Genomic DNA, 25,970 nt, shown 5'->3' on the forward strand with positions numbered 1-25,970 from the left:
ACATCTTAAGACATTTTTATTTGTGCAGGCTTTTCCTTGATTTTCTGGAACTCCTGTGTTTTTCTAAGTCTTATCTTGACCTTTAAAGAAATATATTTTATTGATATTGTTTTGATTGTTTAAGCACTTTGTGACCCTGGTCTGGAAAAGCGGTCTATAAATACAAATGACTTACTTATTATAACGATTATATGGATGTAACATTACTGTCTGCAAATTTATACAACAAAATCTTAACAATTGAGATTCATAAAGTAGAAAATGGTTAAGTGTTTATTCGCCAGAATGAAGCAAAATAAAGAAAAAACACATTTAAATGTTTCCAAATGAATGAAAAAACCGCACTTATATTATTGTTTTATTTTATAAGTGACTGATGTGATTCCAAAATTTCTCAACCCTAACATTTCCATGTTTCAGTGAATAAGTTGCAGAAAAAGAAAAGTTGTTTTTTATGCAAACAACTTTATTGAAAACAAGTGTTTACATGGTGTATCCAGGCAGTTTGTTGGCCACAAGCTCTGAAATGTGTTTATATTCCTTTCTAAAATCAAGTGTTCCAAGCTCATCTCTTTCTTCCTCTTCTGATGTTTGATGAAAGGAAGTAGCGGATTCTATTGAATGTTCACTGTTCTTCTTCAAACTTTTCTTCTGCCCGCTGGATGATCCGTCACTGTCTCTTAAGGAAGCCCCGTCTCCTTTGATGCTCTTTAACACTGACTTTTTGGAGGTGGTTGATCCATCAGCGTCGCTCTCATCAGACAAGAAGGGAAGTTCACAGACTAGATCTTGAGGTCGTGTTCCACTCTGGGTCTGGTGTGGGGAATGACGGGTCTTGCTCTGCACAGGAAGGACTTTTATCCTCAAAGGTGCATCAGAATCAGAGTCACTTACACCACTCTGAGATTTTGGAGTCCGGGCAGGAGGGTGCTCGGGACTGCTTGCCGAGTCGGGAGAGCCCGAGTCAGTGGGGTCAAGACTGTTGAAATCATCATCATAGTTTGCCTCCTCATTCTCTTCACAGCTCGAGTTTAAGACGGAAGATCTCCGAGGGCTGCGTTGACCTGGCTTGGATAAATTAGTCTTTTCATCTTCTGATTCTGAACCTGGGTGATTTGAGTCAGTCTGATGCTCAGGAGAAGCTAGCTGAGGTGGCTCCGGAGTCGTTCCCAGACACCTACTGGTCTCCTCCCTGGTTGGTAAATCAGACCCTGGACACATTTGGGAGACTAGCTCTCTTTGTTGTTCCAGGAACACCTCAGTATTACCCTGGAGGACGTTTGAGTCTCTTTGTAAAGGCTGCTGACCCTGTGACCCAACCTCGGACAATCTTGGATGCTTCTCCAGGACATGAATGGAACTGCTCTCCTGAGGTTTTCTCTTCTCATCTTCCAAACTAGCACACACAATTAAGTCTTGATCCACGGACTCTCTTTTGCTTGACATTTTTACTTTTAAACTTTCTTTATTGTTCTGCATTAGCATCACACACTCGCGCTGTTTTATGGCTGCAGAATTTTTCTTTAGCCGCATTTCATAAGTTTTAGTGGTTCGATACATCCACTTGTTCTTTGTTGAGTTTTTATTCGCCTCCTTGGGTTTGTTTTTCTGTGCTTTTTTAGGACTTGGGAGCGGTGTGGATTGGTGTCTAGGAGATGAGAGAACCCGCTGCTTGGAATTCTGCGGCAACAACTCCATCCGTGGCGCGCTGACCTGTGCGATGGCAGGCTCTGGGGAAATGGGATGATAAATCCGAGCCAGATTGGGATGAATGGACAACGGCTGGCATGAGTTCTGGCCACTTAACTGTGACAACTCAACAAGAAGAGCATTTAAAAGTGGCAACTGTCTTAAAGCATCACCAGGAACATTCGCCACAACGGAATCCTGGGGAGGTTTCACAACACGAGCAACTTTATCGTCTGTAGAATGTGTAGATTCTTCTTCAGAACAGGAATCCTTATATGTGTAAACCTCCTCTGGAACGTTGGTTTCCCATCCCTCTAGTTTATCGACTCCGGAGTTACAGTAGTAAAGGTATGGAGGGCAAAATATATTCTCATTAAAAGTGTTTTGATCATCATGAGAGGATCTTTGTTTTTGCTCTAGTGTATCTGTGTTTTCCAGTGGATCATTTCCAGTATTTTCTCGTGTGGATGATAGAGCCCGATGAACGACGGAACTCCGTTTGTCGGATGCTGGAGCGGATTCTTTGTCAGTCGAAACATTTTCAGAGTGAATACTTTCCATCACTTGTGGCTGTAAACAACCTCCTGTCGCTGACAGCTTATAACTCAAAGTCATTGATCCCGCCGTGTCCCCTCTGAGGTCTCTGAGATTGACTGTCCCTCTTTCTCCATCAGAAGAAACACCAGGATCTGCAACATTCTGTCTGATTCTGTCCAGAACCTTGGCAAGCGGTATGAAGCACGTCCCGATTAACTTAGGAATTTCCTCTTTTACGTCCAAAATCATGACAGACAGAGGGTTGCTGGAGAGTTGAGAATGCAGATATTCCATATTCATTTCAAAAGAACACGACTTGCCTCTCTTGAATACATGTTTGTTTCGATTGTAGCTGCATCTCTGCTCGGGTTGATAGATGATCAGCGTCGGAAAATCCAACAATCGAACTGCGACAGCAAGTTTATCAGAAACCACCTTCCCCTCGTTGATCCGGACATATTCTACTAAAAAATCAAACGTAAATAAAACAACTTTTAGGTTTTTTAGTGGTTTAGCCATACCAGAAAGCGACCTATTAGCTTGCTATTAGCCTCAGTGCTAACTCCAAACGCTTCCTGTAGCGTCCATGGATACAGTCGAGGGATGATTACGTCATCAAGCCGCATGGCAACATGGGAAGTGTGGTTTGTTTTTTTAATGTCTGGCTTTAAGTTTATTTTTGAATAACGATGAGAATGTTTTCTCCTAATATCAGAACTAAACATGGCGTGAATAAGAAATAAAAATAACACAATAGTGTGTTGATAATTAATAATGTTATTTGTTTTAATTATTTGTTTTGGTTGACTGAGAATGATCTAAAAGAAAAATGCAGTTATTAATAATTGTTATTTAATCGATTATTATTTATTAATTCTTTACTTTTTTGAAGCTATTATAAGACCGATCACCGAGGGGTACTTCGTGAGCAGCCGCCTGTGAGTGCCGGTGGGCGGGGACTTTCTCCTGTTGTCATCGCGGTGCTCGCTGCTGGATGGATCTCCACTTCAGTCTGTAGGTTGAGACCGAGGGAGAGGTGTGAGCGACTACCCAACTACCACTGGCTTTACCCTATTAGGATAACCACCCCAGACCCCGCACGCAGGAACCCGCTGGCGCCGCGAGGTAAGAAGGCACTTGTTTATTTCACCCGCTCGCTATAAGAGTGAGAAAAAATAACTGACGCGAAGATCCGCCGGCAGGAGAAACTCAATATGTGTGTCCGACACAAAAGTTATTTGCACGCCTTTGTTCCTCACACGGTAACGCAGACACTTGTTATTTCTCGTTTAAAAAAAAAGTTTAAAATCTTGAAGTCACTCTTGTTAAATAACCGTGTTTTTAACGCAACTAAAGCCACTGTTATGGTCGGTGTTATAGATTATGTGCTTCTATTCTGAGCTTTAATTTTCTGCTCTTGTTTACGTTTCTGAGTGTGTCAAAAACCTTTTTTTTTTCTTTTTGATATAGTATATTCGTACGGAATTGTTTTTTGAATGAATTTCCAGAGTGAGTTTCCGTTATTGAACAGTAGGGGGCGAGAAAGACGTCAGTGCCAGTTTGGTCAACGGCTCAGCTCTTTATTTTAACCATTGTGAGGGAATTATGGGTTTAATAAAGAATGGATTCAATTCAACCTGCTTTTAAGCACATTTTCCACGCATCAATACATATTGACATCTGGAACTAGGGGGCGTCACAAGCAGATTCTTTGACGGTGTAAATGTGTGTCAACTGTTTAATACATTATTTATGTTTTTGGTCTTGTGACTAGTCTTGTCTGCACGCTTCCACACGGGCCCACTGTAAAAGTTGGCTTCAGTTCTTTGCACCCGGGCTCCGTATCCTCCACTGCCTTTCCTGTAGGATGTTTACTCTGTACCAAGCTGTAGCTAAACTCCCAATAAAAAGGGGGAAATAAATTGCCCTCCTTCCTTCTCACGTCTGTAGTTTAGTGTAAACGCGAAGTCTGCGATTGTTTCTCAGCTGCAGGGGCTTTAAAATCAATAAGGAACTATTATTTTTTTTGATGGGTTTTATGTCTGGAAAAGATTAGGTTCTCCGCTGAACTAAGTGGGCACCAGGGGTGTTTTAAGACCTGGTGTTTCATTGAACGTTTTTTTTTTTTTCCCCTCCTTCTTTTAATGTTCAGGCCTTACTCCTGGGCTTGTATTAGGAGACGTATGGAATGGCACGTGTGTACAAAATGTGTTCAACAAGTCTACATTTAAACACCAAACATGATTTCTACCCAAAAAAGGAAGTCTTCCACCAAAATAAGAGTTTAAACAAGATGAAGGTGAAGGAGCAGTTGGCTCGGGATCTTCTCTCACCTGCTTGTCAGCGGTGCTCTCGTGGATGTAGATCTATTCATGAGCGTGATAATGACGCCGTCTTTCAATTTCCAGCAGCGACCTGTTGAACACCCTTCACGGCATTAGAAAGAAATGCGTCCTCATCTAATGTTCCCTTCCACGTGAATCCCCAGACAATGGTGTAATTGATCCAGAAAAGTCTTTCAAAATAAAGTTATGTGCACAATGCTGCGCCCGGCCCCGAAACAATGAGGCACCTGTCAAGTTTGGCGGAGGAAACGGCTTCCTGTGACATGCATGCCCGCAGGACGTATCCAGTCGTTATCGTTGCCGAGCTATTTAGGATGTCTTCTGCGCCTCATGGAAGACGCCCCACTTGAGTTACAATGTTTGTCTAAAGATGTTACCATAACAGACGGAGCCCACATATCGAGCGCGATATGGGGAATGTATTTCACCATCACAGCTGCTGATATTTTATCTCAACCTTGTAAAGCTCCTGTCGCCCTCCTGCTAATGTTTTTATTCTCTTTTTTCTGTGTTTTTCCCACGGTGCTTCGCCACTGATTATCAGGAAGTCCTGTTACATTTGATTCCTTTTATTGACCATCATTCTATGGTCTTTTAAAAAATCTCATAACCGCCCCGTTTTCATGTGACGAGGATCAGAAAGAGGCTTGGACCTGCTGACCGCGCTGTTGGCAGGGAGACACAATAGGGCCTTCCACTCGCAAATCCTGTTGCTTTAAAACCCACCAACCAGCGGACCGGGGATCACATGCTGTCCGCGCCTGTTTTGAGAGTCAGACGTATTCCTGGTATTCTTTTCACCCTTTGTTTTGATTGCAGTCTGGATTTATAAAAAGGATTAAAGTGCCCTCGTCACTCCGAAGCAGAGGCTAAACAATTCCGCCGTCCAGTTCACCCGTTATATGTGGACGTTCAGAACGTCAACAATCAGAATCAAACTATACTTGTTGCTTAAAATGTTTATTAACTGACTGATGAATTTCATCGCATGCTGTCACGACTTCAAATAAGGTAGCTGTGAGTCGTAATGGTGTGAAATCCAAACGTTGCTGGTGCATGTGGGAAAACGGACTCACTGCTTCCAGCTTTATTATGACACTGGGTTTCCCCCCATAGTGTCAGCAATGTCAAAAGTGTTCAAGATAACTAAGCAAGAAACAACTTGAGGGAGTTTATTTCCCTCCTTGGACTCCTCTAGTGCAGGAATGTCAAGGCCACGCCAGAACAACAACACAAAAAGAACATCTTCGAAGCATCCCATAATGCACTCCAACAGCTAAAGAACTGATGACGACTAACTGCCAAATATACACCATAGGGTTTTAGACCGAATGATTTAGGACAATTCAGTAGATGAGGATCCTGGTCTGCCTTGTCATTGAGTTTTTTGCCTCAAGAAAAACAAAAAAACTAATTGTAAGTCCGAAATCCTTAAGGTATTCTTAAAATAAGGAAACATTTTAGGGGTGGAACGAGAGGTATCAACTCTGTACCAGAATATCCCCCATTTCTGACCTAATGGTATTGATCTATCTGAAAGAGTTTTGAAAAAATCTAAAAATTAAAACTGTTATTGTATCAAATCAGCAACTATCCCAATAGGGTATTAAGTAGTTAATGATAACCACACATGATGCATCTTAAATTATATTTGAATTTATAACTTGGATTACGTTTAAGACGGTTTATTTCAGAAAACAGATCAGAAAAACCTCCTTCAATTGAGCCAATTTCCTTTTAATGTAAACACAAATAAAAAAAAAGGTTTTGACCAACGTTATCACACAGTAGAGCGAGAAGTTAATATTTAAACACTGATTTAGAATTGGTCAATATTCAAAGACCAGGACCATAAAAAGTTGGATCAGTGCATCCCTGACACTCTACGTTGAGACCCGGGTTATTCCCGGGTCATATCTATACATCGTGTGACTTCTCATGTGCGGCGTAATCTCCTTAACATGACATGGACAACATCCTAGCTTAGCTGTTACTTGACTGTCAGCAAACGTTAGGAGAAAACGCAAGAAGAGGCCGGCAGTCGTGTAGCTCCGTTCCTTCTGCAGAAATGAGCATTATAGCCAGTGGCGAGTGACTTAAGGACATATGTGCTTCTGTAGCTTGTTTGTTTATTTGTGTCAAGTCGACCTTTGGTGATTATGTGGCTTTGTTGTTGTGGCTAGGCTTTACAGCGGAGGCAGATGTCCGACGTAATTCCCACCGTTTGAAACCTGCTTACCCGGGGATTTATGCATTATGTTTTGTATGTATTGAAGCGAAAGCGTGATCATTAAGAGAGCATTCCATTTTCAATCGTCCCACCTTTACACGAACAGTTGTTTTCTTTTCATACGATTCCGTGAAAAGCTGCTGCTCATCTGGAGACCGGCTATCGTGATAACCGCTCGGCGAGATGAAGCTTTACTGTGGCTGCAGGCGAGGCTGACGCATAAGGCAGATGGTATAATGATAAAAGTCGGATGCTGATCGTGCCACTGCTGGTGAGAAGTCGGTCAGCCTGTGGTGACACAACGGCCGAGATTCTGCAACGTCTAAAGACAGGAGGCACGATGGGGGGGTCAAGTTGGGAGTTTATCTGGTGAGGAAAGTTGAATATGATGTCATCGCTGGTCGAGATTCGTGGATCTCGTATTCCGTTTCATCCGTTAAGATCGCAGCCACTGCTCATAAAAGCATCATCACATGACCAGCTTAGATCGACTACACTCGCAACCTGATGACCTTTTTAACTGACACATGATTTTACTGAGTGAGCTACGACGGTCGCTCCCAGCGGACGGACGATCTTGACTGTATAATGATGGGGAACAGATGTGGCGCCAATAGTAAATACAGATACATTTTTCCATCTGAGGAGTATATGAGTATATAAGTGTTGGACTTGAGACCAGAGAAGAAGACGTGGACGATCTGAGTCACTGCTCAGTCAAACTGGGGGACTGTAATGAAGATATTAGCGAGTGATGGATACAAATAATTGTCATTATTTCATAGACATTATGTGATAATAGTGTCATATACTGTAGCCCAATTTAAACTGAAAACAGTTTCTGCTTTCCTAATGTGATAAGTGAACTATACGTTGTGGGAATTGGCTGTTTTTTATTTGTTGTATCGTCATATTAAGATAAGGCAATTTACTAGCACTGATGGACAAAAAAGATTCATTCCATCAAATTTCTTATCGGCAAGTAAAAAACATAATTTCAAAATAATCTTAACACCAAAATTAAAATATTCATAAACCCAGACACAACAAGTGGGTTTTGGTTTTAGTACACTGAAGTAGATATAAAATGACAAAAACAACTGAGGCTGGGCAAACCAAACAAAATGTACATCGGCCAAAAAACTCATTTCACATGATTAAAACAAAGCAGGTCAATGTAACAACTCCTAATTTTTCAAGAATTGTATTGGCCCTTGGACCAAAAAAATGGTTGCCTAGTTCAGAATCAAACTTGTAAGTAAGTAAATAAATGTATAGAGTGCTTTCCCAGACCAGGGTCATAAAGCGCTTGAACAATCAAAACAATACTCAATAAAATATATACTTTAAAGATCAAGATAACACAGAGAACAACACAGGAGTCTCAGAAAATCAACTTGATTCACCAAACCTACAGCTAAAGCAATCCTTAACCATTATCAAATGAACAATAGTAACATATTTTGTCATTACAATCTTATGAAAGTTTATGTAAGTCAGGTTTCAGGGTCTATTTAGCAATTTCTTAACAGAACTTAGCGCCAGTAACTAGAAGCCGTACAAGTGAATGACAACCTTCCTAAATCCAGTTGAATCTAACGCCAAAAAAATCACTTCTTTTTGAGTTTCTAACCAATTCTACAAATACATAACATGAAATACCGTTTGAATCAGATGACACTGTTTTATTCTTTCAAAATGTATTTCATCACATCCGGCAAACACATGTTTCGTTATTTTTACTTTGACAACATTATGTTGAGGTTATTATTAACTGTCGACATCAAGTGACACCCCGGCGCTGCGCCATACACCGATCGTCCATCATGTTATTATCATATGTCACACGGGCTACAGGCGAGCTAATGTAGCCTTCCTTGACATTTTGGCTTTTTTCCTTCCACCGTGAGAGATTGCAGAAGGGCAAAAAATACCACCACACCGGGTCGTAAATATCAGTCATAATTGTCCCTCGGAAAACCATCATGTTCATGCATTATGGATAAGCAATACGGAAAAAACACACCCTGCCAAGATGAATTATGTCGGTTCCTCTGGTTCCCATGGGCGCTCATTAGTGTCTATATCAGGAATGTTTGAGGGGAAAGGCCGGTGAAAGTTGCTGACCCTCCCTCCGTGTTTTGTCTAAATGTCTATGCCTGAGCCACAATGGAGAGAGAGATCGCTGGCTTGTCATTAACCTAATGGTCAGTTCGTCCGAGGACCAGTCGTGACCCAGCGGGTTAACCGGGTCTGAGCTCCCCTCGGCAGGCCCAGACAATCGGGGCAACTGACCTCTCTGGTTGCACTTCAACGGGAGATAAGAGGGGATTTGGTTTGCATACCTCTTTCCTACTGTAGCGAAAGAAAAAAAAAGAAAGCGGCCGAGCAGACGTGACTGATACACCCAACATTCCTCTCTTTGTCTATGTCTGCATTTGTTCTTACGGCTACAGAGGATCAGATTGTGTTACGCTTTAATTAAGTGGTATTTATACAACAGACACAAGTCGTATCAGGTAGCTCGGAGCATGCCCCGATTTGCTTATGTGTCTGATTTAAGCGGTCAAATATAGCGTCATGTATCATATTCGGGGGGGGTTGGCGAACAAGGTCAATTGTTGCGTTTGTTAGAGGGTCAGCGGTTTCCTTCAGCCTTACGTTGATCCAGGCGAGGCGATGGATGAGTAGTCGTGAAGGTAAACATTCCTGCGACTTGTTTCTGATCGAGGTTGATTGTAATTAACAGGTCAAATGGGGCAGAACCGTGACAGATGTGCCGTTTAAGTGAACGACTTCCACTTGGTTCACGGGCGTGGGTGTTTGTGTGTGAACCAGTGAGGCAGAGCCACCGTCGCCCCGTACCCTTCAAATAACCTCACTGGTGAACTGAAGGGTGGGACATGGTTAAGATATTCAATAGGTCTACATGGTGCTGGATTTTTTTTTTTGTGTACAGTTTGATGCGTGAAATCTGTGACCCTTGAGGCAAAACTGTTTTTTCTTTTTGTTTAAATATCTGTTGAGTATTTAAATAAGACAAATAACAACTGTAAACATTGTTCCCTTTGCTTTGAAAACATTGTTAAAGGCATATATGGAATGAAAACGATAAACAAAAATGTGTATTAATATTATCGTTTTAGTCCGACATTGGGTTCATTTTCATAAAACGGATGAATTGATCTTCTTTACCCAGTAACTGACATAAATACATTTATTTAAATGTCTTTAATTTCATATAAAACGAGTAAATTGTGATTACAAGGATATGTAATTGCTTGAGAAGAACATTTTTAACTATTTAAAAGCACCATACAAACGACAGACCACGACTTCTCTCCATTCGGTTTTTTTGTTCATGCCTTTCATGTCCCGTCTTTTCAACCAGACGCTTTCTCACCATTGATAAACCTCGGTTTGAGCGAGAGTTCCTTCCTGTTAAAAGGCTGATATCCACAGTCGAGACACATTCCGCACAAAGCAGAACAATCCAACATTATGTCCTTAGACTCGACAAAGCCGTGCTTCAGCTTCAATATGAATAAAATGTCGATCAAATCTATAAAAGCGCTGCAAAATTGCACTGAACGAGCTAAAGTACGCTGAAATAATCTACCTGAAAGTGTAATCTCACTTATCCTCAAATTGAAAGCAATAGTGTACTGTGCTATGAAATCCTTTAATGTACATACTGTATATGTACTGTATACTGGGCTCGGAAAGTCACTTATTTACCATGTACATGACTTACCTTGAGTGGGTATTAAAATTTCCAAAGGGGAGCAACATACAGTCGTGGCAACAAGTATACTATCCCTGGTAGAATTTGTGATTCATGGAGTAAATAATTTGTGTAATAAAACCATTAGCACTTCACATAGATTTACAGAAAACAAAACCATAATCTACAAACTAATTTTGAAGAAACGAGTTACATATTATGAATTAAAATAGTTAAAACCGTTTCTATAAGTCTTCGACAAAAGCCTCTCACCATTAGAATACAAAATAATACATTTTATCATTTGGCCTTACGCTAAATCCGCAAAGTAGTGACCATAACTTATTTTTCAAACCTCTCAGTAACGGTGAACTAAAAAGCTACAAACATGCTTTGCCGCCCAGCCAACCAATCAGCCAACCAGAGGTCACTGCATCAGCACAATAAGTAACTAAGTAAGCAATTATTATTTGTAAAGTAAGGTCGGACAGTAACTAGAGCATCTAACTAAGATCTTTCTTTGTGTTTTAAGCTTATCTACCATTCAAATGAATCAAATGTTTGTAATGGCGTGAAGGAACATGCGCCTGGGAAAGAGGCAAAGATACAATTTTTCGTTTGTTTCACATATTTAGCAATTCTAGCAACTGCTAGAAAAATGCCTGTGGATGTCGGCATTCGGTTTTCCGATTTGCGTTACTGTAACCACCATCTCCAAGTCCTGACTTCCAATGTGCCTGGAATGCATTAAACATAATGTCTTCCATAGATTCCTTTAATGCTTTGAACAAAGCAGGGATGTACAGTAAGCGGGGAAACTGCCTTTTAATGATGTGAGTGAAGAAGCTAGCCAAAGACGCGAGTAACAAGACCATGAACAAGACCACAATGGTTCCAAAACATAAACAAGACAAGGGTTTAACTTCTCTGATATATCAACATTTTGTCGCCCCAGATATTAAATGTTACGGCCCATTTAACCACGGTAAGCACCGTGTCAACAACCGAAGCTCAAAAATGCCTCAGCATGAACACTGCCGTTGGCCCTAATCTTGCATTGGGGCAGAGGAGGGACTATTTAAGTCAAGCCTGAGATACTGGGCTTACTGGTGTGCATGGGAACCCATTTTTACACAAAGTGGAATGGTACGCTAAAGTGGATGTGAAGTGTTTGGGATGCAGTGTGGTGTGTTTAAGGAGCTGCAGCCCAGCCAGGCAATGCTAATTCAGTGCCGGAGAAGTGTTTTCCATCTCACTTGTGATTGTCTTCCCTCTCCCTCCTGTGACATCAGTTTGGCTGTGGGTTTCTTTTTTGTCATTTGTAAAGGACTGTTGGTGATAATGATCCGAAGTGACAGTGGCCTGATTTCTCTTCTCGTCCTCCTGCTTCTGTAATCTGTCAGGAAGATCAACTGACCCCCGCTCGCCCCATCAGCTCAAGTGCATTGAACGCCGCCGTGGATGTTTGGAAGGTCTGCCACAGCGGGTGGGAGACCCTGCGGGACAGAGTGCCAGAGGGACCAGTACATTTGACACTGAATGCCCTTCTTTATGCGCCACAGAAAAAAAAAAGAAAAAAAGAGGGGATTACATAATGTATTCAGACAAACACGGGTCTCGGATGCTGCGTCGGGATCTCAACAAGAGGTCTTTGTGGCGCTCTCCCTTACAATGCCTAGAAGCTACACTGTTTCGCTCATTCATTGCTTACCTTCCCCAAGGCTTTGTTTACTGGCGGCCCCGCGGAGCTTCTCTGAAATGTAAACAGGCCTGAAGGGCCACAGTCGGTTCAGCAAACGTTCTCGATCGGGCCCCGGCCAGATCTCTGTGTACATGACCAGGTGCTCTGTATCTGACGACCAGAGCAGCTGAATAATGACTGTTCTCGTCCGTCTCCGGATAATCTATGTTTAGGAGCAGACCACTAGCCAGAAGGTCAGAGGTCGGCAAAGGCTTACAGAATGCTGATAGACGTTGTTAGTTTGATATATATATATGCTGGTATCTCTTTTGTCTGGACGATGGTTCAAAATTCTTCAATACAAGTTGTTACAAACCAGCAGTTTGGAGGTATTTGGATGTTTTTAAGTGAGTTTTTGGACGGATTGAAGACAAAGACAACTGAGTGCCAGTTGGCAATGACAAACATTTGTGTCTCTATCTCCAAAAATTAACAAATTACCCTCTTCAAACTCTTAGGGTGAGTTGAAAAATGAGTTGGAATTCTGGGTTAAATACATGGCTATCCACTCACTGGTTGAGCATTTGAAATAAAAGTTGCTCCAAAATCTAAATGGGTTCAATCAGATATATGAAACAAAGCATAATATTTAGATGTTTTACAGAATTCCGAAAAGCTCAAACACAGACCTTCATTTACTTTGGCTCTCCTTTCCCGAATGCGTTTAGTCCGAAATGCAACTGAACATCTGCTTTAATTTAATTTGTTGAGCAGTTCTTGCCGTGTGTTTGTTCCAACAAAAAAAAAAAAAACCAACCCGGGCGCACTCGTGCAATATTCTGGCCACGAACACAGTGCTACACTTTCACCTTGAGTTAAAAAGCAAATGTAATCTCCATCCACATGATTGTTTCTCTGGATGAAGAACGAGTTTGGCTAATCAGCATGGATTTAATACTCTCGTCCAATCAGGAGGAGAGTGGGTGAATATGACATCAATACAAATCTTTTTTTTTTTTTTCTTCTGCTTGGACCTTGAGTTTCTCTCAGGAGACGAAAAACGTTGAGAGAAGAGTGTCTTTATTTAGAATCCACTTCAATTTATGCGGCTACAAACCCCCCCAAAAAAGTAGTAATTGCTGAACTAAACGGCACGGAACAAATTGTATTTCATCATCGCACAGCAGGGTTTATGTTCATAGGTGGTAACATTTGAGATTTTCTGAAGTCAAGAGAGGGAACCAGTGTAGGTTAATTGTTTCCTGTCGTTTAGCTTGATTTTAAATGAAAGGCTTTTCGGAATAGAACGTCCCGGAGGAGGCGGCTCGAGTTTCCTCCCGACTCCTCTCCAATCTCTCGTTGTTGTGTTGTTGCCTGTTCTCGATCCATGAACTTCATACGCACTGCTTCATGAAGTCTGGGTTGTTTTTTGTTTTTTTTGCTTCTCCAAAATCATTAGCACCCCCTGGTCATGTTCCTAATCTACTGTTTGATGGGTTCGAAAAACCATTTGCTGTTCACGGCTCCAGAAATACATTATTGAATTGTAGTGCTCTGGAAAAAACAATGTCTGGTGTTGATCTTATTCTTATTCAACTTCTTCTACTTAAAGATTACTCTATGATATAAACATATTGATTAATAAACAGTTCGGTCAATGAGCATTTTCGTTTTATTTTTTAAGATATTTTTTAAGTAGGGTTATTCATTGTGTTTCAAAGATGTTCTTAAAGAAGCTGGGACAACAATGGTCTCCACCCAACACCAACACACACAGGGACGTTCTAATGTTATTCCAGTTCTATTGTAATCCTTGGACCAGTATTCTACTTCCATTGTCTTCTCCACATCCCTCAACCCCCTCTGTGTGATGGGGGCGGTACTACCACAATTCTTTTAGGTTTCTTGAAAGTAATCCTATAATAAATTGACTGTATAATTTGGGGGTTTCTTATTGTTTTCTATGGTAACAATGTCTTTGGGTTATAAGTGTCTATTCTGAGTCAATTGTTCTCACAATTACAATTTAAAGTAACAGTGTAAAAACCTCTCATATCGTGATTTATTAAAAAAAATGTCTTAGCCTGTATATTTGAAAGCTTTATTGATGATTGTGTCGCCGTGGACAGGGTTTTACATGCACATTTCAAATTACTTTGACCCCCGCCAAAAGGTGTATCCTATCTGGAAAACCTGGACACCATCTGAATGAAGCAAAAAGGCTGTTTTCTCCTAAAAGTGCCATTATATTGAGCCCAACACACCTGCTGTAAGACCACCAAAGCTCAGACCAGAATCACATGAATGGACTTTTCAGCGTAAAAGCATAAAATGAGAATAATTCAAAGGGTTGTTTGTGTTATGTTTGGGTCATTTTCTATGGGTACATGGTCCAAAAAAGCCCACAGTTATGTTGAAAAACTACTAGATGGTTAAATATTAAGGAATAATAAACCAAAAATTGGGTTTATTTTATTCAATAGGTGTATTTTTATTTAACATTTTACCTTTGCATCTGAATTACAACTCAAAACCATTGTTGCATCTACTAATGCATGTTGTCTCTACTTAAAATCAATCTCTAACATTTGATATCCATTTCTCCACAGAGATTCTCAACTGATATTTGGAGATTGGAGGTCACGTCAATGGAATTACCGAGATCTCTGGTGTCTTGAATGCAGCATCACGATGTAAGTAAGACTAACCAGACAACACCAGTCACTGATAACCAATACCATGAGCTTATCGTAAACACCGGCCTTTGGCTTTACAACCAAGTTGCAATAACAAAATAACAAAGTTATCTGTTCCCACTTTTGTTATAAGGCAGACACCTGAGACTTCATTTTCACGACTGCGAAATTCTTGTCTAAACATGTATAATTACTGTGTCAAATCCTTCGTAGCGGAGTTAAATACACAAGAGGGAAACCAGAAACGGGTAATATAAACCTGCGAGAACAGGGATCAAGGCTGAATAATCATTAAACATAGTCGACTTCAGCTGCTATAAAGATTAAGACATTTTCCTGTTCTTTTTATTGGTCGTCTGCATTTGTTTATGAGGGATGTGGAAATAGATTTGTCCTTTTTGAAATATTTGGCCGTTTTTTTTTGGCCCTCCCTCTCCTAATCGTCTCATCAGATCGGTGGTCTCGATCGGCTCCGAAGGTCAAAGGTGGCTTGATCACTAGGGGCCCCTGTGTCATGTTGGATCAGTGCACTTGGCTCCTGGTGGAAGGAATGAATTCATCCGCACTCGTCTCCCCCGACGCTTCACCCATTTAGCGGTCGGTAAGGGGGGGGTGGATGGTGAGATGTTGGTGTAGCGAGGGGGAATGAAAATAGATTTCAAAGAAGAAAAAAAAAATCCAAGCGATGTCTCGACGTTTCTTACTAACGGTTGGCTTGTGTATTGTCTCTGAACGTGAACCCAGATACTCAGCAAAGCATAATGTTGCTTTGAGGAGATGTGGGGGTGCTCAGGCGTCTCATTGTTGCTCTGTTGGTGTGTTTATTTAGGGAAAAGAGAGTCGTTTTGCTTTACTGTCCATGACTATGTGATAAAAGCAAGACGGTTTAGTGAATGTAGGTTGATTAAATTTTGTTTTCCCCATTTTGAAAGGAAATAAAATGGGAAAGGGTTAAATATCAACATTGAAACTGGGATAAAATCCTTTTTTTTCTCAATATCTGGTAGTTTTTTAAAGATGACATTGAGTTTTTGACTGTGTTATAAAAGTTAAAATGGCATAAATAATAAAAGCAGCGACATGATGTTAAGTTTTAAAATATTTAAGGGAAAAACCCCATAAATTATCTAATTGAAATGAAGAAATCGTGCTCCAACACAGTTCTGTCTTTGTCTCACTCCCTCCGAGTGAATTCAGTGTGGTATTCAGAGACCTCATTTTGCATGTGCATGTAGTCCAAATCTATTTTAATCTACTTAAACTAATCTTCTCTTTTTATTATATGAAAGTAGAAAATTTGCTTTCTTCCCCAAAACTACTTTTGATCCTGACAAACCTATTTGGCTAATGGACCTTTCCATTAGCTAAACCGTTGTCCCAATGGTCGATAAAATAAACGTAACGATAAACCGTATTGATGTAAAGGTGGGCATATGTGGGTGGCTCTCGGTGGGAGGTTGGTCTCCGACACCCTCATCGGGGCGCCGCTCCTCCCTCGAACACACCCAGCACATGCCATGCCGGCTGCAGCTGTTGCGCCTCAACGTTGAGGAAAAAATTCCTCTCACTCTGCAATTAGAGCCGCCGATAGCCGAATAGCCCACGTTGCAAAAGTCCTAAAATTGCACCCCGAGTCCCGAGGAACAGTGAGCGAATCGAACTTGATGAGAGGGAATCATGAATACAAGTGGCTCGCTCCGTCCCCCAAGCTGACAGATTGAGTTCTGTGCAAGCTGCTCCTTGTGATGTGCTGTTAGTCAGTTAAGGGGAGACCAAATGGTGGAGAGAAAAAAGGCCTCATTGATTGGGTGGGTTTTCTCACGCCTGACTGAGAATGTTCCCCTTTTTCCTTCAAGTCAAGTGCTGCATTGTGGTCCCTACCAAAGAAATGCAAATATAAAGAACAGATGTACTTCTTCTTCTTTGCCCGGTTTGTCGGGAGGAATAATCCCTCACTCGGCTGGAGGTTGTACCGGGTGCCGGGCTGTAGTGTTAACAAGGGAAAAGCCATGTCACCCTGGCACATGTGATGGCTGCCTGCCTCTCGGGGTCTTTTCTCAATATGGCCGAGTACTCAGGATAGATAAATGGAGGCTTTTGTGGTCCTTGCCAGAGGGATAACTACACAATGAAGGACACACACAGAGCAGTGGCCATTCCAGAGAAAACATCTAAAAGAAGCATTTCTCCCTCCTCTTGTTTTCTTTTGCACTCGTCTTCCCTGCTTACTTACTTCCTGAATCTTTCCCTGATCCGTGAGAACTCAAACATACACACATAATGTTTCCATAAACGAGCTGAGGGAATGGAAACAACTCGGACCATTTCCCATTGCCTCGCTTTGTCCTTTCCCCTCCCACTTGATGCTCTGCATTGGGACGGAGCTTAAACACACATCGCTGAATGATGCAGGAGAAAGCACTTCATGGCAGTAGACGTCTTTTTAAACTATCCTCCACAGTTGCATCAATGTTTTGAAGGTGGCGATGATGTAGCCAAATTAAAGGCTTGTTGAGTTGTTTTTACGGTCTCTGAATCCCAAGGGTTGCACGAATGCACGATTCTTATGGGATGTACAAGTGTATCCGTTGATCCTTTTTAAGGAATAAAAGGACAAATTTGATGATAATCATCCTGAAAGCAAAAATGCTACGATTTGCATGCCGAACGACATCCAAGTACTTCATTGGTTCCCTTCCCTTTCTTCTTTAGCCCAGCATTACAACATCCATATTCGTGCCCCTCGGGTGGATTTCAATAGAATGTATAAAAGCTTGATTAAACTATACATATTAATATTAATATTATATTAAATATGTTTTTTTAACGACACGACACAGCTAAAGATAGCCCAGAGCAAACTTGGTTACAGTCGAATCGGAAGCAATAACGAGGGCTATCTTAATGGGAACTATCATAAACGACAAGAAACCAAGGCGGCATCTACTTTATTTGATTCAATTGAATGAGTAGAATAAGGTATACAAACAGATAAGCATGAAGTACATTTTATCTGACTTCAATCTTCAATATTTTTTAAGTGATCGACAAATTTAAGAATGGACGTCACAGTGTGCACATAGTCCAACAGCTAGGATGTTATTTTTAATGATGACCAGAAGGTCTATTTGTCTCAAAGTCAACTTTAGGGGGGACTTATTTTCAAGCCAAAAATAGTCTGTTTGGATTCTACATGGAGAATAGAAATGTAATTTAGATTAAACAGTCTGTAGTAGTAAGTTGGTAAGTAGAGTGCCTTTTACGTGACTGAATGTCTTAACCACTAGGCCACTAGTGATGTTAACTTATTAGTGTCCCCGAGCTTTCAAAGTTAAAGTGATGGCATACAGCAAACAAAAGTAACACATTTTATCACTATAGCAACATCATACTTCATCTAAATTTCCTGAAAATTCCATTGTAAATACATCCAGAAGTAGTGATGGGCTGATGAAACTTCATGAAGCAGTATCATTATTCTCAGAGTCCACTAGATGGCGGTCTCTGCACTATTTTCCTTTGTTTTGAACAACTGTTCTGATGAAACTTCAGATTTTTAAAATGATGGCGCCACCTACTGACCTCTAAACAACATGACGCTGTTTCATGAAGCTTCATCAGACAATCACTATCCAGAAGTTTGAAGTAGAACTAACTAAACAAGATCACCTGTTGAGTGTTGTTTTTTTTTTATGTGAAACCACCAGAGAGAATAATAAATCATCTCGTCATCAGCCTAAGAAGTTGCCAAATTGCTGGCGTAACTGACAACAGCTTGTCACTGTTATTGTTCATGTGGGCTGTCATTAATAAGAACATGGTAATACATGTCTGATGCTAATGGAGTATTGACAAACTTGAGTTCAACGTTAAGCCTGGACATGTGCTGGCACAAATTTAAATCCATAGTTTTAATAATCCACCCTTTTTCCCAGCCGTCATCATCATCACCTCAGTGTTTCAGGAGGTGTTGATGCACAGACGAACATTAATCCCACACGTTCGTCACCATAATACACTCACGCAATAGATCCCGACAATCGCGACTCAAATAACCCGACTTTTTAATCCGGCGGCAACGCAACCAGTCGAGGCATGTTTTTGACATCGTTTTGTAATGTACACACGCTCTCATAAATGTCAAGAAATATACGTTTGAATAACTTAATTTTTTTTATAACTACACATACTCGATATTTGTGCCTTCTTCTACACAATAATATCTTTTATCTGACGATCTTCGAATCTGTCATGTCATGCCTTTCTTATTCAGTGGACTATTTGGTTTTTAAAAATGTAGCTCTTCAATGTTAAACTCTCTTTCGGTTCTATTTGTTGACTCGGTGGAGTTTATGATGGGATGCACAGTGTAGTAGATGAAGCTGTTATCACTCATTAAAGATGCAAGAGGCCAGACACTCTTCTATGTACATTGGAAATGGTTTTAAAGCCACAGGACAGGCTGCACTTCACCGCTGCTTTGAACTGGATGAAGGTCAAATTGCTCTGGTGCAGCGTTACATCCCACACTACGCCCCGGAGGGTCCGCTTCACAATTACTCCTGCACTCCACAGTACCCCATTATCATCATCCGGCTCCTTTTCTGTTCAAATCTTGCATGTCTTTTATGTACCTTCCACTGGCGAACGGCGTTCTTTTGCCAACTATCCTTCGTGTGTCCTTTGTCACTTTTTCTCTCGTCCTCTGGCTGTGACTGTTGTCGTCTCGCTGTCAAACTGTGGCTGTCTCGGTTTTCTTGCATTTACATTTCGCTGCCTACAATTGCAGGCCTCGGCCCGGGCCATGTCATGTGGGTGGCAGGAATGGGAACAGATGTTTTTGATGCCACTGGTCGGGGGGGGGCTTTGAAAGTGACTCCACTAAAGAGATGCCAAATGCACGAGGAACCGAGGACTGGGGACTGACTAACTGTATTAGAGGTTCTTCTCTCTGCTCTGAATAATGGCCTGTGGTGAATAAAGAGATATTTCACTGAACCAGGCTCTTCCCTTTGGAGAGCTTGATTAATTGCCGAGCGAGCCACAGTGCGTGCTGCACACGACGCGGGACTTTATTTTCCTGATCAGAAATGGTCTTCAGTGCTTGTTACGTTTTGATGTCCTCCATTAGTCCATGGCAGGCACGCTGGTATCCTCTCATAGCAACGGAGAAACATAATTTCCTTGATTTCACAGTAGTTTCATCTGGAGAATGACAGTTATTTAGAGTCGAAAACAATACATCTCTTTATCCCTTCATAGAGGGTACTGTTTTTAATATAATTTTGAACTTTTAAAGTATCTATTGTGAGAGTAACCACAGCAACAAGCTCCTCTCCATGCACTGCAAAATGGAACATTTTAAGATCCATTGTTCCTTCTGCCATAAGATGCTACAACAGAACTGTTCCTCATGCTTAACATGCACTTTTTACATTTTGTTGGCAACTTTTTGATTATTTATTTATGTCTTTTAATATGTTTTGTATGTATTTATTGTATTTATTTAATTGTTTTTACATGTATTTATGGATGTTTGTATGGATGGATGTGTAATTGCTGCACGACAAAATAATTTCTCCTGACTGTCGTTAAGATCGGGGTACCACCAAGTCAATGCTTGGGCCTTTTCGTTCTTATTTATTGAGTAGGTATGCATCGATCAGACTTTTATGGTCTCAACCAGATCGCAGTTCTGATACTGTGCTTTGAGGGTCTACCACTATCAATTTGTTACTAGTTTTAAAATATAAAAAAATGTTGCCCTACTAGTCAAAACTAGTCATGCTTAAAATAAAAAGATTAAAAATAACTACAAGTCAAATTACAAAGCTCACTTTTATTAGAATAAAGTGTTCTATTTACTAGAATTTTGAGAACATAAAGAAAATTCATTAAATACATTGAAAATACATTCAAAACTTTTATGTTAGACATATTCATTTAGATTGTAAATAGATACACGTTGCCTAGATCGGCTTTGTAGATCGAACCTTTTGCCATTGATTCCCGATTCAACTTTGAAAGGCTGACTCAGACCAATACCTGATACCAGGATCCAGGCCAAAACTGGTCCACCAAGTCTTTTTAAGTGGTCTGCCTCTTGGCTCAAAACCCAATTGGATTTATGTTCCATGTAGATGACCTAAAAGAATGCTAATCAAAATCCTAATCTTTTAAATAGATTATGTCAGCAATTACACAGAGACTTCCATACAGAGTAAAACTCGTGTTGAATTACTTTAACAGCAGTGTTTGTTAAATGAGAATACTGGGAATAATAATAGATAATGAAGGTAGATGGAGCCTCTGAGAATATCAAAATGAGACTTCCTGATACAGGCAGTTTGGTTATTGTACCATATCGGCCCGATAGTTTCACCAGCAGGAAAAGTCTTTAAACAGATTCTGGCTGTTATTGGAGACCAGTCGAGGTAGATTTTGAATGGTTTTGCGTGGGAGAATTTTGGCTGGTTAAAGAGCCCGTCATTGCTGTAAAGCGTTAATGAGTGCTGCGATCAGACCTTCCACTGTTTTACTCTCCTTATAAAGAAGAAAAGTAGCCATGTTTTCTTAAGGTAATCTCACCATTCTGACTATAAATCACATAAAGTGGACGAGATGCGTTTCTTAAATCCGAAGGCGCGTTTCGACTCGCTGCCACCAGGTCCACTCTTCTACTTCCCTTGTGTATTTGCTCGAGGGAAGATCAGCTGTCACTCACGGGTTGTCATTTGCAGAAAATGTTGCCTAGCAACGACGTGGATGGATGCAGGGCCACTATTTACTCTCCATCCCCTCGTCATGTGCACCCGCTCTCCCCTTCTCGCTCGCTCTGTTCCGAGTGCTTTTGAAGGAAACTCCTGATGGATTCACAACAAACTAAAAGGAGGAGAAGATGGGTGGATGAAGAGTGTCACTAAGAGCTGATGTGTCTCTCTTTAGCCTGCCAGCTGTTTTTCTCTCCTTCCTCTCTGCATGAGGAAAAAGACTATTTCCCTAAACGCTTTCCTCTCCCTGCATAACCGAGGAGCAACTTATGCAGCCACAGCCGGCCCGGTATCAGCAGGACTAAAAATACTGGGGCAGCAGATGAATCACACGCCCCGGACCTCATGAGATCAATCCGAAAAAAAGGTACAGGTGACGTCGGCCCTGTATGGATTAACTCGGTCCCCCGTCGGCATTCATGAGGAAAACATTTGTTTTCTCAGCGAACGCTGTCTCAACGTGTGAAGTAATGTAATTGCCTGGAAAGCCTGAGAGATTTCCAGAAACCATGCCGAGTTAAGGCTCCTAAGCTTATGTCGGAATTGCGACTCTCAAAAGATTTCCTTGAATGAAATGCACGAGCAGTTTATTCAATATGTTTTGAGTATTTAAGTGATAGCTTATTTCTTCAACTTTTTTTTTTTTGCAGCTTTGCTTGACAGGTCATGTTGTATTTTAGCTGATTTAAAGAAGCATCATTTGAGGTTTAGCTTCTCCTCTTCAGTTCCTCATTCACTACAGCCAAGTCATTGGTTCTCTGCCTCTTCTTCATCATTATCCAATAGTACCTACATTTTTGGACACTTTTCAGTTCCCAATTCTATAAATCAAACCTATTATTTATATATATATATATATATATATATATATATATTATATAGTTAGTATAGTATATTTGTTAGTATAATTATGTACTTTTTTTGAGTATTGTTTTGATTGTTTAAACGCTTTGTGACCCTGGTCTCAAAAAGCGCTATATAAATAAATATTACTTACTTACTTACTTACTTACTTATATATTGATGATCTATTAATATAGAAAAACTTGTTTATAAAATGTGCAAATATTTGTTCTGATTTTTCTTCAACAAAGACACTTAACACTTATCTTAAATTGGTCATAACGGCTTGCATTTTTATTAAATGTCATGGCAAAGTTGCACAGATTTGCTTGCTAACAGTTACAGCAATACATCTTTTTCCCTATTCTGTGCTCTTTACTTGCATGTTAGAGCTGCTTTGCTTCCTTCTTTTTCTCCTGTGGCTCAATGGAGTCTCACAGTTTATAATAAGGACATTTAATTGCCACTTCTCTAAACTTTTCACCATTCCTCTCTCTAAACACTCTTTCAAGAGCTCTTAACAGAACCTAAATAATCATTTTATTCTCCATTTTTAATCATTCATTTCAAATTTGGTTAACCAAGAGTGTTCCTTTTTTATGGCCTCTTTTTTTTGTAGCTTCTTTAAAAAAACATTTAATGTTTTATTTGTTTTCCACTGAATGTTTAATCAAAACATATGCCTCAACTCGTTTTAACACGAAGATTACAGGAGGCCAAAGCCTCCTCCAACATCTGATATGTGTTGGAGCTCTCGGGTGAACCTTGCGTGGCTCGCCTCCAAATGTTCTTTTGGGGTTTTTTTTCTTTTACATTTGGGTTAATGTGGTTTCAAATTGCGTGGACTTAACGGATGTTTTGTTCCAGATTAGCCGCCTTATTTTCAAAACAATTTGAAGACTAATCCGGCTTCCTTTTCTATTTAGATTTGAGTTCATTATAATTCATTTTGTTTTAATGAAGACCTTTTTTTTAAAGAAACAGTTGTTTCCTTTACACAACCATAGAAGAGGTCGTCTTAAGTAGAAGTGTTTTGGTGAGGTTTTTGTTGTTTTATATGCATCTGTGTCGATGTAGGTGGCTTGAAATTATCCCCACGAACACAATAGTCTCAAGAGCTGAACTTAACATTCATGATTCAGTTTGAATGGCACTGAGACTTGTTCAGTATTCCCTTAAGAAGCTACTTTTAAAGCTGTTTGTGACTGGTTAGTTCCATCCATTTTTTTAGGGCTGAATGCGTTCTCAAGCGCACAATCGCCTAAAGCTGAACTTCACATCCACAATTTGCATAATCTCACTGAGTATTGTTGAGGAGAATGTTTTTTTACTACATTACACATGATCAAAACACATACTGTACTCCCCAGCGTCACAGAGTGAATGACTATATCTTGAAATCTACAAGCACACGCTTTGATTTCCTTTGAAATATGAGATTTTTTTTCGACGTTTGTGGATGTAGGTTGTCGTGTTCGCATATCCGTTTCTCTAATGACCAACCTTGGTATGTAAATTACCCATCAACCCCTAGTCGTCCGTGTGCAAACTAGCAGTTTGTGCGTTTCTTCACAGGCTCTGCCGCACATGTGTGTAAAAGCTGATGAATAGTTTGTCTGTTGCCGGGATTCAATGACAAGAAATGTTAAGTGTTACCTCCTGGTGCTTCCCACTCTTCAAATAAAAAAAAGAAAAAAACTTTCCTTCCCCGCACCTCGAATCAAAGCTGCGAAACCTGCCTGCAGAGGCTGCATCAAAGCCGAGCGTCGCACAAAGAGACTCGCTGCCATTCATTCGGCCCCTGATTAAAGTCTGTCATTTCCTGCTATTAACGTGCTCCCACCTCCGAGCAGAAACAGACGGACCAGGCTAGTCATCAGGAAGCCGTTTCTATGACACTGTTTGGTGCTTTTCCCGATTAGGTTTGCCGAGACCTGATTACGTCGCTCCTCGCAGGCGGTGAGATGTATAATCAAATCTCAATGACCCGCTTGGGTTGTTCCTTTTTTTAGCGCCTTCTTATACAATAAAAGCACATTTATAGATCCGTTGTGACAATCAAACATACCTATTATCTTGGAAGTTTGTTCCTGCATATTTCGTTAATTTAAAAAGAAAGTACATATAATAATGGCGATGAGCAGCGCTTTTATTGTAATTGTTGATTTAGAAACTAAGCAGACTTGACTAAAAATATCTAAACTTAGTAGCCAGAATAATTTCTCATGAATATACACTTTTATAAGGAAGCAATCGGAACCAATTTACGGGTTATTTTATCCCTGAAAGATCTATCGCCTTCATAAACATGAATCTTCCATGTTTAGATTTCAAGGATCTTACATTTTAAAGCCACATGGAGGATCTGAAAAATGTATTTAGTTACCTTGCACAGTATTTTATTTGTAAAATTGAAACGGTACATAAAGTACACATAGAATTGTAAAATAATCGGGACATTAAAGAGTAAATAATATATATATTAAGTGAAGTTATAGGGGTTTCTTTGTGATTGTCGCTTCTGACTGACACATTTATATCTTAAACCCATTTCTCTGGAGGTTTCGAAGTATTGATCGTACAAAGAGCCCATTTGGATGCCATCGAACAAACCGACATATTTCTTAGTAAATCAAAATGACAACTTCTTGGTTGAGATTCCTCCGCTCTGGATAAGTGGCTTCCACCGTCTTCAGATGTCAAGGAACCTTTTTACAGGAACAAAAGTTTTTCCACCTCTTTTCTCCCGTCCTTCCTGTCAGAATGACGAGTCCTGAATGTCATGGTCCACCCCTTCCATCCCCCCCCTCAGACCAACCTTCAAGGACCAGCAGCCCCCTTCCCGCCCAGCATAGCCACCTACTCTCCCTTACATATGCTAATGCTGCAGTTCTTATTCAGCTGTTGGTGGCTTTGTCACAGGGGGAGGAGAAGGCTTGTGTGCATTAACTGGCAGCTGTATGCAGTTTACTATGTTGACTCCCTGGTGGCCGGCAGATTTATCTCTAGTTAACTTCCTTCCTTCATTGATTTTCCCCTTTTTCACGCTCAACGTTGGATCAATAAGTTGCTTTTTGGCTCTCGAACATATTTTTGGAGACGTGCATTCAACAAGTGGCTGATGGATTTACCGCCGTTTGATAGAGTCTTCAGCGTGACCTCATTATCTCGGTGGATTACTCAGCTTTTTGTCTTCTTTCGCGGGGATTTATGGCTCTGAGAGAGTCACCTTTCCAGGTAAGAGTCTGGTTCTGTCTCATCTAGGGTTTAACTCAATGTAGATGAACATCGTGTTCTGTGCGTTTTACTGCGAATTGTGTCGGAAATGAAAGCTTTAATTCTTTCGGCAATTAGGAGGGTTAAGGCGTTTGCTACCTATGTTTGTGGTCACGTTTAAAGAGGCTAAATGGAGTTTATGGCTGCACATCTTATCAAAATTAAAGTGCATTCTTTAA

At 40.5% G+C, this 25,970-nt stretch overlaps 2 protein-coding genes across 4 annotated transcripts in view; one reads left to right on the top strand and one right to left on the bottom strand.

The window, feature by feature from the left end:
- Positions 1-391: 391 nt before the first annotated feature.
- map10 (microtubule associated protein 10) lies at positions 392-2,796 on the bottom strand. The gene is made up of 2 exons (XM_087802676.1): positions 2,748-2,796; positions 392-2,687 (listed from the first exon to the last, which is right to left on the bottom strand). Exon 2 carries the CDS (start codon positions 2,524-2,526, stop codon positions 484-486), a length of 2,043 nt encoding a protein of 680 aa, XP_087658802.1. The 5' UTR covers positions 2,527-2,687; positions 2,748-2,796; the 3' UTR covers positions 392-483.
- Positions 2,797-3,226: 430 nt separating this feature from the next.
- sipa1l2a (signal-induced proliferation-associated 1like 2, genome duplicate a) overlaps positions 3,227-25,970 on the top strand; it is a 110,604-nt gene continuing 87,860 nt past the window's right edge. For all 3 annotated transcript variants that reach the window (XM_087802749.1, XM_087802750.1, XM_087802752.1), the window contains exons 1-2: positions 3,227-3,351; positions 14,816-14,899. The gene's annotated coding sequence lies outside the window, so the exon portion shown is untranslated. The remainder of the gene's footprint in view (positions 3,352-14,815; positions 14,900-25,970) is intronic.

This window comes from Callionymus lyra, chromosome 11, assembly GCF_982586985.1.
Source record: "Callionymus lyra chromosome 11, fCalLyr1.hap1.1, whole genome shotgun sequence".
In the NCBI taxonomy this organism is placed as follows: domain Eukaryota; kingdom Metazoa; phylum Chordata; class Actinopteri; order Syngnathiformes; family Callionymidae; genus Callionymus; species Callionymus lyra.

Coding starts and splice junctions, on each gene's coding strand:
- map10 (XM_087802676.1), bottom strand. CDS start 2,526: ATGAATATGGAATATCTGCATTCTCAACTCTCCAGCAACCCTCTGTCT.